At 42.5% G+C, this 10,633-nt stretch overlaps 2 protein-coding genes across 7 annotated transcripts in view; both read right to left on the reverse strand.

The window, feature by feature from the left end:
* LOC106946784 (uncharacterized) overlaps positions 1-4,998 on the reverse strand; it is a 12,177-nt gene extending 7,179 nt beyond the window's left edge. The window contains exons 1-6 of one of the 3 annotated variants that reach the window (XM_015031402.1): positions 4,849-4,998; positions 2,968-3,094; positions 1,633-1,876; positions 828-892; positions 580-730; positions 191-309 (exon numbers count right to left, since the gene is read on the reverse strand). In XM_015031402.1, coding sequence (XP_014886888.1) covers positions 191-309; positions 580-730; positions 828-892; positions 1,633-1,876; positions 2,968-3,094; positions 4,849-4,873 — 731 coding nt within the window. In that variant the 5' untranslated portion in view covers positions 4,874-4,998. Of the gene's footprint in view, positions 1-190; positions 310-579; positions 731-827; positions 893-1,632; positions 1,877-2,967; positions 3,378-4,848 lie in introns of those variants that run through there. The other 2 variants (XM_015031401.1, XM_015031400.1) reach the window with 2 other exon arrangements.
* A 1,210-nt stretch (positions 4,999-6,208) lies between these two features.
* Positions 6,209-10,633, reverse strand: part of prdm10 (PR domain containing 10) — a 19,119-nt gene continuing 14,694 nt past the window's right edge. For 3 of the 4 annotated variants that reach the window (XM_015031407.1, XM_015031403.1, XM_015031404.1), the window contains 10 exons: positions 9,886-10,041; positions 9,631-9,810; positions 9,447-9,557; positions 8,872-9,072; positions 8,655-8,792; positions 8,208-8,378; positions 7,245-7,382; positions 7,000-7,174; positions 6,820-6,917; positions 6,459-6,647 (listed from right to left, as the gene is read on the reverse strand). In XM_015031407.1, coding sequence (XP_014886893.1) covers positions 6,459-6,647; positions 6,820-6,917; positions 7,000-7,174; positions 7,245-7,382; positions 8,208-8,378; positions 8,655-8,792; positions 8,872-9,072; positions 9,447-9,557; positions 9,631-9,810; positions 9,886-10,041 — 1,557 coding nt within the window. Of the gene's footprint in view, positions 6,648-6,819; positions 6,918-6,999; positions 7,175-7,244; positions 7,383-8,207; positions 8,379-8,654; positions 8,793-8,871; positions 9,073-9,446; positions 9,558-9,630; positions 9,811-9,885; positions 10,042-10,633 lie in introns of all 4 variants that reach the window. The other variant, XM_015031405.1, reaches the window with a different exon arrangement.

A 10,633-nucleotide genomic window follows, 5' to 3' on the forward strand; every position in this document is an offset into this window, starting at 1 on the left:
GCATTAGCTTTAGCTAGCTTGAGCTAAAGTTTATGCTAATCTAACCATTTTCTGGTGTGTCGTGCACACTAACACGTCGTCATTTGTATTTATTTTGGATTAATAAATATGGTTATTTAATTTGAACGGTTACATTGTTTACTTATATACTTAGCTAACTCCCTGTGTGGCCGGGTTCGGTGGTACTGACCTCTGCTGCAGATAGGCGCAAAGCAGCTTCAGTTTGTCGGTTAGCGCGGAGCCTCGGCCCGCTTCCTCCAGCATCGCCTCCGGGCCAAAGTTCACCTTCTCCAGGGTGACAGCCACCGCCTGCAGGGACAGGATTCAGATGAAGACGCTGTTTTTTATTCAGAATACAAAACAGCGGCAGTTCTGTTCTGCCTGAGGCTAAAAACAGGGGGGGGAGGGGAATCTGTGTAATCCTGAGAGGAACATGTCTTCCCTTTTCATATTTCCAAGCTGAATACTTCAAACCGATCCGTGATTAAAAACACAAATGTTACCTGAGACAAGGGTGTTCAGAAAATGGATGGATGGATGTTACCTGAGGCGTCGGTGTCGCTTGGTTCTCTGTCTCACCTGCAGCCTGGAACGGAGAGCCTCAATGTGGGACACGGCGGGGTCCTGCAGCGGCTCCTGGAGCACACACAGCAGCAGACTGTCCGTCAGGGCCCGGATCAGAGGAACCGAGACCTGCGGGGTGCAAACTGGGGGCGGCCCGGAGAGCGGGCTGCAGTTTAAAGGAAATGAAAATACAAAATAATTATTATTTTACACAACTGGTGGTAAATGAAGCTAGAAATGAATCTAAAATATTAAAACTTCACCATGAATTTAGATGTTTGCTGATTTCAGGCTCAACCAGCTGCTGTTTCTTCTGTGGAGGTTCCTGCTGAAAACATATCAGCTTCGTAAGGGTGCTTCAAAGTCTTAAAACATTTATGTTTTCAAGGTTTGGAAAGTGCTTCATTTCTGTATAAAGTCCTTGAAAGTGCAGAGTTTTATAATAAAGTTGATTAAAAGCATAAATTAGGAAAACGTTTACAGTTACACATATTTTTTGTTTGCTGTCTGAAGTTAAATCAGAGTAGAAATTATTTATATTTACTAAATGCTACAAAACTTAACGGAACATCTTTGTAGAGTTTTGTTTGTTAAATTTTGCAGAAGCCTTCAAAAGTTTTTGACTTTAGAAAAATGTCTTAGTTTGAAAAATTGAATAATCAAGCTCTGAAATTTCCAAAATTTTCTAGAAAATTTCTGAAATTAACTTTAAAATGTTTAAGTTTCTAGCAATTTTTTTTAGCTTTTCAAGCTCAGAGAATTTTCTTGTTTTGTTGAGATATTGTCTGAGACTAATCTAAAAAATGTTGGCGTAAATTTACTCCTCTTTTTTATCAACAACGCCCCTAAATACATCATATAAATTATACCTTAAAATAGTGAATTGAAAATGTCTTCTTAAGTTAATTTTTAACTCCAAGGTGTGATGGAAAAGTTAGAAAACTTTCCATTAGAGTTCTTGAAATTGCTTGAATTTCAACGTGTAAAAAGTGTAAAAACATTTACAGAATGAGCAAATTAAATGTTTAAAACCAGTAAATATGACTGTGTTTATGCAGCTTTGCTCACCCGGTTCGGTTCTGGCTGCAGGCAGCCTTTCAGGGCGTAAATAGCTCCAGCCAGAACTGCCCACAGTAAACACAGTAAGAGCAGCCTGCAGCACGCGTCCTGCTGCGGCAGAGCGGGGCCCGGCAGCGCCTCCAGCTGGCAGGCAAACCACACTGCAGCCACCGGGGCGAAGCAGCAGACAGTTTTCAGAGTCCGGGACCAAAACCTTCCTCCGGGCTGAGCTTCACTTAGGATCTCTATTAAACTGGAAAGGAGAAATACAGGAAGGAGAGTTCAAATTAACTGGATAAATGCAAATAAAACTAAATAGAAGTTGTTAGAAAAAAGGAAGATATTTGCCTTGAAACTTTAACAAAGCAGAAGAAACGTACGAACGCCCTTAAACTTAAGTACATCTTTTTATTATTATTTTTTGTAAAAGAGACACACAGTTTAATTTTTTTATCCGTTATTGGTAGTGGTTTTAGTGTGAACAATATTGCTCTGCATCTTGGGTGCAACAGTGTTAGAAGCGCCAAACATAAAATAATAATAATTTTTAAAAAAATCAAGCACTATTCAAGGATTTTAAAGGAAGGTTTTCAAACTTTGGAGATAAAAACATTTCAAACATCTCTCAAATTTTCTAGAAAAACAGAAATTTCCTAGATTTTTTTTTCTAGAAAATTTCTCAAGAATTCTCAAAAGAATTCAAAAATTTTTTAGATCAATCAAAATTTTTGAGTTTCAGCATTTTTTATTTTATTTTATCTTTTGTACACTTTGATATAAATTCCACTTAGTGGCAAAATGCAGAGAAAGTCACATGAAGCACAAGCCTTGTCCTGGTAGAAAAGTCTGGAGTTTTCACTAAAAACATGGATGCTTTCATCACTGATGTTTATAAAATGATTAAATCCATCAGGAATTATATGAAAACTGAGAACTTAAGTCAGGATATTTCCTTGAGCATGTGATGAACTGGCAGTGCCAGATCGTCCAGGCCAGATTATGGCCTTTCATTCAGAAAACACTGATTTGGTGTTTTCTGTAGTTTGTTACTGGGAGTGGTTCCAGCTATTCTGGTGAACTGGGATGACTTTTACTCTCCCCAGTTTGTATATATGATGTACGAACCTGGAGCAAGTTGAATTTTAATTTCTCGGGTTTAACTCGGAGGAAGTGGGCCATACGATGAACTTGAAATCAAATCCGAACGGTTTCTTAAAATGAGTGACAAGCTGTCAAACGCTAAACAAACGAGGATCCACCTGTTAAGAGCTGCTGGATGTTGACAGATTTCTGAAACATTCCCAGTCACAGTGAAACATTTCTGGTTGTTTGAACGCAGCTCACCTGTTGAGAGTCGTCCATTGTTGCTGGTTGTCTGTTGCTGCTCCCTCGCCATCCTCGCTCTGCTCCCTCATCGGTTTACTGGTCCACTCCCAGCCTCCCGTCCCCTCCAGTCCAGCTGCCCTCTGACCTTTGGGGTGAGATGGTGGTTGAATCTGCGGCCAAGCCATCTGCTGTTTTAATGTCCACCGGTTTAAAACATGATTCGACAGAGCGAGCCAGTCGAACAGGCCCGACTGGAGGGTTTGTTTTGGTGTTTTACTCCCTTCACTGCATTCCAGCCAGACAGGAATGTGTTAAAAGGACCGGAGTGGAGAGCGAGCCCAACTCCACCCAGAAACAGTTTCTGACTCACAAACTACTCAACCAACTGTAGTCTGAGCCCCGGAGATCTAAGGGTGTTTCACGCTGGTTGTTTTTAGGCACTAATCTATGGAGTGCCATTAGGGACAGTAATCAGAATTGAAAAACTTTCATATAAAGTACTGAGAATTCTTAAAAAAAATTCTAGAAAGCTCTAACTACATCATAGAGAGGCTACATTTATTGATGTGATTTTAAACTGAAGGAGGATTTTTTTAGAATCTTAACCTGTTGTTCACAGGTTGTCATTCACAATGACAGGGGTGTCAAACTCCAGTCCTCAAGGGCCGCTGTCCTGCAGTGTTTAGATGTGCCACAGGTAAAAAACAGTGGAATGAAATGGCTTAATTACCTCCTCCCTGTGTAGATCGGTTCTCCTGAGCCTTGCTAATGACCTAATTATTCTTTACAGGTGTGGTGCAGTAGAGGCACATCTAAAAGTTGCAGGACAGAGGCCCTTGAGGACTGAAGTTTGACACCTCTGTCACGAGAGGACCCAAATTTGGGTCCTCGTGAATAACAGGTTAATGCCTTAATATCTCTTTGCTGTGACAATTTTCATACTTAAATGTAGCTTTAAACATAAAACAACATGTTTATGCGTTTTATGTTTCTTGTGAGCTTAGATAAGTTGCCTAGAGCAGTGTTTCCCAGGGTTGAAAAACACTGGCCTAGAGTGTTTAAAATATAAATAATATACTCTTTCTCATTTAACTCCAGCTATAGGCTAATGCAGCATTGCATTGCAGGAATCCAAACTGTATTTTCAGCCTTAAATTTAACATAAGTCCTGATTTCTAGCACCAAGAAAGTAGTACAGCAACGTTGCCTCCAGGCTCTGGTTTTTGTAGTTCCTCCATAAGTTAATGGGTTTACCTGCCATCAATCACAAAACATACACATCTTATATTATTTAAATAAATTTTGACCAAAAATTGTAGACTTTAATATTCTATCATCAACTTGAGGAGGAAAATCTTGTAATTTGTACCCATGTCCTGAACTACAGTTGTGTGAAGGTCTGAAAACTGCAGCTTGTCTCGTTTCCCCACTGATGGATGCAGTTTTCACTAACGAACAGCAGGTGGCAGCAGACCTGTTTCTGACGTCATCACACCAAGAAACACGGAGAAATTTAATTTTAAATTAAAGAAAAAGTAATTAAGTATTGTATGTTATATTTATTAAATACTATCATGCTGATGTTTGTTTAAATCGTGATCCATCTGGTTGGTTTTTGGAGCTTTAGTGGAAGCTGGAAAGAGTAGAAACGTGTCAGCAATTTGTTAGCTTTAGCAAAGCTATTACAGCGTTGCATTATGGGTAACCAAACGTTATTTTAAACATTAAATCTAACATTTTCCCTCGTTTCTATAACCCAGTTATCCCATTATGTTTTAGCTAGAGTCGCAGGGAAGCCTTCCGGATCTTTTTTTTTTTTTAAATGTATCAGCACCGTGAGTCATGTGGGTATGTCTGCGAAAGACATGCCGGCGAGCGAGAAGAGCAACTCATACTTACCTGGCAGGGGAGATACCATGATCATGAAGGTGGTTCACCCAGGGTGAGGCTCAGCCATTGCACTCCGGTTGTGCTGACCCCTGCGAATTCCCCAAATGTGGGAATCTCGACTGCATAATTTCTGGTAGTGGGGGACTGCGTTCGCGCTCTCCCCTGATATACTGTAAATGGAAAGTATGATAGTTCTGTATTACGGAGTAACCGTGGAATTATTCGGAAGTTCCGTTGAAATTTGCGTAGTCTGGATACGTCTTAAGTTATCAGATTCCTTCTACATTTCATTATAATTTGAATGGTTTTTATTTACAATCATTCTTGTATTGATCAATTTTCTTCTGTAATATTTTCTTGTCCTTTTAAACTGAATCTATGAAGAATATCTGACGAATTTTTAATTTCATTGATATTCACTGATGTATTTCAATACATAGTATGGAGTCATGCTGCCATCTAGCGTTTAAAATTAGAATTACACTGCGAATGAGATTCCCATTCACAAAATGCCGTTTTTATTAAAGCAGAAATAGATGATTTAAGCTCTTTTTAGGTGCTGCAGCCATGTCTAAATAACTGAAACTGAAAAATGTGTTTTAATGTAATAATAAAAATAATAGCTTTTTTGTTTAAGTCATTAAAATAAATGCAGGAGGAATTACACATTACTATTAGGAGGAGGGAGGACAAAACGGCAAAATGTGATTACAAAATTGGAGAGTATTATTTATTTTCCAGGCACATAGAACCATTTTAACTCACTCACTGTTACCTTCAGTTGTTATAAAAATGCCATAAATATTAAACATATCTCACTAAGAAATTTGACTAGAAATTGGGTCTCTGTCTCTTTAAGAAGCTCCTACTCTTCGTAAAGAGACTCCGCCTTCAGGAAGTCGTCACAACAGTGCTTAATTATACAAAAAATTCCCTGCCTGGAAAATACATAATAAAGCCCCTTTAATCAACATTAAGCAATTAAATGTACATTTTCATGACCTTCAACCTAAATCAGCCACAGACTAAAAGATTAAAACGGAACGATTTTGAAGAGTAACGCATGAGCCGTGTTTGTTTTTCCAACATTTTATTATAAAAAACTGATGACAAAGACAACAGATTCCGATAGTAAAATATCTCAGACGATCCAGCTGGTAAACAAAAACCGTCAGGAGAGGAAACTGATGGGAGAAAATTCACAAAAATCAACAACACTGTGCGGTAACATCCAACAGACGACACGTCCCTGCATGATTGTAACATCTCTAACCGGGTTTTCACGTCATTCACGAATAAAATCCTAATATTTATGTAACATAAACCTGGATTAAAACAGAGGTTCACTTCATTTATTTTTATTTTTAAAAAAATCCAGAAAGTACAACTCAGTATAATTTTCCAGTGCATGATGTCGGAAGTAGTGTGTTTTCCCCCGTCGTCGTCATCGTCACCTGTGTTTTCAGTCCTAAATGGAAACTTTGTTTTAATTTCCTGATAAAGTTCTGGCAGCAGCTCATTAACATTCAGACACATAAAACTGTGCTGGGAGCGTTTCGCTTCCTTTAAACAGATCCACGCCGCGACTCTTCAGTTAGACCAGCGGAAACGCCCAGAGGTCACGGCTTGGTGATGTGGACTTCGCCGGTGCCGCTGCCGTTGGTCGTGGTGGTGATGATGTACTGCGTGGCGGCCTGCTGGGTGGCAGGCGGGGGATCCAGCTGGTCGGTCTGGGTCTGGGTCGCGCTCTGAGGAGCCGCCTGCTTCGTCTCCAGGTCAGCCTGACCATCAGAGATGACGAAGTGCGCCTGAGAGACAAATAAAAAAAAAAATTCAGCTCCATAAATTAAGTTTTATTATAAATTACAAATAAAGCTGCCACTGTGGAAAGTCGCATGCGGTCGTCAAGGAAACGATAGTTTATTCAGTTTGTCGTAGGATGTGTGTGTTCTGGTAGATTCGGTTTGACTGGGGACTCACCGTCTTCACCTGGCTGCTGTTGACCCCAGACGCGGGCGTGCCGGGCTCCGCGATCACGTACTGTGCATGAGGTAGCGCCATCATCTGGATCTCCGACGCTGGAACAGTTTGGGGTTGACTTTTTATTCTCATGGATCCAAAGAGAAGGAGAGGAAGAGCTGTGCATTTAGAGTCACTCACAGTAGCCTCTGTAGTTCCAGTTTCCAGGGATGTAGGCGTGCTGCACCGCCCCCTGCTGCTGGGAGGTGGTGGTCTGCAGGGCGTGACCTTGAGCCAGAGTGACGGGGGTTAGCGGGGCGGGGCTCAGCTCCTGATTGGGCTGCTGGGAGGCGGGGCTTAGAGGCTGACTGTTTCCCTGGAGGGACGCTCAACGTAAACCAATGGAGACGTATAATCGTGCTGCAGGATGAGGTCTAGTTATTTACCTGCGTGGCGGCTTGAGCGGCGCCGGAGGACTCCGACACCTGGATGTGTTGCACCTGGATGGAGTGCTGGCTGTAGCCGTGGGGGTCGTGCAGCTGGCTCACATCGACTGTCTGGGCCTGGGAGTGAGGCGAGGAGGCCTGCAGACGCAGAGAAGCACAACTCCTTCATCAATCTCATCAAATCTACCACACTTTTGGGATTCAAAGGTGGCATATTACGCTTCCTTAGACAGCTTAAGACGGGTACAAAACGTTCATTACGTTTTTTAGCATGAAATTATTCTTAGTTAATGAGATTCTAGTTTGCTCTGTTCTGCCTATTTGAACTCCTCTGACCAAAGAACGTGTCTTTTCCAGCAGAAAGACACGTGCTGGAGTTCAGTTTGGGTTGCTAGGTAACGGCCTGAATTCCGCAGGGGTTGCTAGGTAACGGGCAGTGCCTGCTCATTTGTGACGCTACATTCTGGAGGTTTTTGAAACGGCTCATTTTTCAGACACCAAAAAACATTAACTTATTGCCATAAACAGCCAGGTGTTTGTCTTTTTCTGTTTGGGTTAATAAGGTTTTTCCATGAATGTTAATATTTCGTTGTGAAATATCAGACGTTTTATATCTTTTTCTTTAGTATAGAAAGGCACAACAAACCTATGATATAAACTTTCCGTAAGTAGGAAAGAAATAAAAATACATCCAAACTATTTGGACTATTTCTGAGTTATTATCGCGGGTAATCAGTCATCTGTCTCTGTTGTGTTCGTCTGAACACAACAGACGAACACAACAGATGGAGTGCCGCTCCATCTGAGCCTTAACAGACATAAACATGCAGTAAATTAATCGATTTTCAATCAGTTTTCTGCACCAAAGCATTAATAATAATAAACACGTTTTATTATTAGTATCTGGTATAATAAAAAATGTATTTCTGTTTTTATTCATGGCCTGGCTGGTTGTCTTCTTACCGGCGCGACCTGGACGACCTGCAGCTGGATGTGCTGCGGCTGTGCCAGGCCGCCGCCCGCCTGGGACACTGGGATGTACTGGATCCGCTGGTAGTCTCCCTGGGAGGTCCGGTAGTCTGTGGTCAGCGTCTGGGAGAGCTCCGTCATGGCCTGGGTCAGCAGGTCGGTGGTCTGACGCAAAGAAGCAAAACATTTGACCCAAGAATCCAGGAAAGAAATCAGAGTGAAGAGAAATGTTTAGATTTTTTTTCATTTAGTCTGAAAGATCCAGTCAGTTAGTTCATCAGTGAATGAATGAATCTGTTCACTCATCCATCCATCCATCCATCCATCCATCCATCCATCCATCCATCCATCCATCTGTTTGAGTGTTTATCTCCTCTGGATGAATGGTAAACGTTTATTCTCTGCGTTCAGTGAGTCTTTCTGAGGAGCGTTCGTTCTCACCACCACAGCCTCTGCCGTTGCACCATCGGCGGTGATGACTGCCGGAGCGACCACCGCCGTGGTCAGAGGAGAGTGGATGGTGTTGGCCAGCTGGGCGAACTCCGGATGCTTCTTCCTGATGTGCTGCACCATCTTAGTCTGGAAAAAAAATAAAGTTGTTTTGTTAGAAATCCCTGCTTCTTAGTGAGGAGACGACCTGGCTGATGAACCCGCTCACCTTGCTGCTGTATTGCTTGGCGCAGTGTGGGCAGCAGACCGGCGCGGTTGCTATGGTCCCGGTCAGCTGGGTATGGGTGCTCAGCATCGGGTCCGGCTCCCCGGGAGCAGCCGGGCGCAGCTTTCGGATGCTGGGCGGTAACTCCGCCCCCGGGTGGTTCTTCAGAATGTGAGCTTTCCTTTTACTGGCGCTCTTATACACCTGCAGAGAAAAAACCCGACAATAAACGGCAGAATGGAAGGAGAGACAGGAAGCTCAGGTGGAGGCAGCAGGGGGAGGCAGCAGGTGGAGGCAGCAGGTGGAGGCAGCTGGACCTGCCACTTTCCACCAGGTACATTAGGTCAAAGTGTAAAAGTCTTACCAGGTTTAATAACTAAGAACATCATCATTTCAAAAGTAATTACTTGCAAACGGGCAACATAACTGACACTGACATCAGCATTCCCCAATTTCTTTTCATTAGAAAATGTATTATAATTTTTCACCCTTTATCCACACCAGGGTTTTTTTTCCACACTTCAGTTTGTACCAGAACTACACTGGCTCTGTGTTGTGTTTGTTATAAAACACCAAACCTTATCGCAGTATTGGCAGAAGTAATCCCTGTTGGGCTTGATGATCGGTAACGTCAGCTCCGGCACGTCGTCGATCCTCATCTCCGGATGCCGTTTGGACAGATGATTGACCTGCAGACAGGAAACCAGAGCTGAGCGCGGCGCCGACTCCCAGTTCGCTTCGCCGCCAAGAGCTGCCGCTCACCAGCATCCCTCTGCGTCGGAATCCCATCATGCACAGCCTGCATTTGAACACGAAGCTTTCCAGGTCGGTGGAGGGGACCTTGGTTTTGTGGGCTTTGGAGCGGTGGGTCCGGTCGGACTTCTTGGCCTCTCTGTCCGGATTGTGCATGCGCTGCATGTGTTCCCGCAGCTTATCCTTCCTCTGGTGGGAGAAACATTAGTGATTAACGGTTTGGTTCCAGGTAGCAAAGCTAGCTGCCAGCCTTCGGCGGCGCACCTTGAACTGCTTGCCGCAGGTGGAGCACAGAAAGTCCTTGCGGTCGGAGTGGCGCAGCATGTGGAGCCGCAGCTTGTCCGGCCGGCAGAAGGCCTTATCGCAGTCTGGACACTGGAAGATCTTCTCCGAGTGGAAGCAGCGAATGTGTTTCTTCACCTACGGAAGAACACAAGGGCCAAAACTCAGGAGAACAAGAAAGTCTAAGGAATGATTATTTTAGTAGATGATTAATCGATTTGATCAGATAAAGACAATTGGTCCATTTTCTATGCTTTTAATTGAAGCACTTAAGCTAATTTCATACAGAAATGCATAAAAAAATAAAAATAATTCAACCCTAACACTCAGAAACAGCTTCCCTTTAGCGTATGGTTGACATTTGTAGAATTGAACCTTCATTGGTCTTGATTCCATCAGTTTGAATTGTGTTTTAATCCATTAGTTATTTATTTATTACTGATGTTCAGCTCTTCGTTTCAGCTGCGCCGCTTTATAAGCAAGGTTCATGATGATGCAGGTAAAAAATAATACATCAATATGTGAAAAGCTCAGCTTTGTCTGTTTGACTTGTCAAATAATGACCAATTTATCATTTGATTAATCGCTAACTGGAGTATACAGTCTGAAAAAAGGCTATTTGCTTTAAAAAACACATTTAGATTCAAGTATTTCTAATGTGTCAAACACATTTTGGTTTAGGGGCCGCATACAGCTTAATCTGATCTGCAGGGGGCCACACAAGTAAACT

This window comes from Poecilia latipinna, unplaced genomic scaffold (genome assembly GCF_001443285.1).
Source record: "Poecilia latipinna isolate Pla-1442-1.1 unplaced genomic scaffold, P_latipinna-1.0 Scaffold205, whole genome shotgun sequence".
NCBI lineage: Eukaryota > Metazoa > Chordata > Actinopteri > Cyprinodontiformes > Poeciliidae > Poecilia > Poecilia latipinna.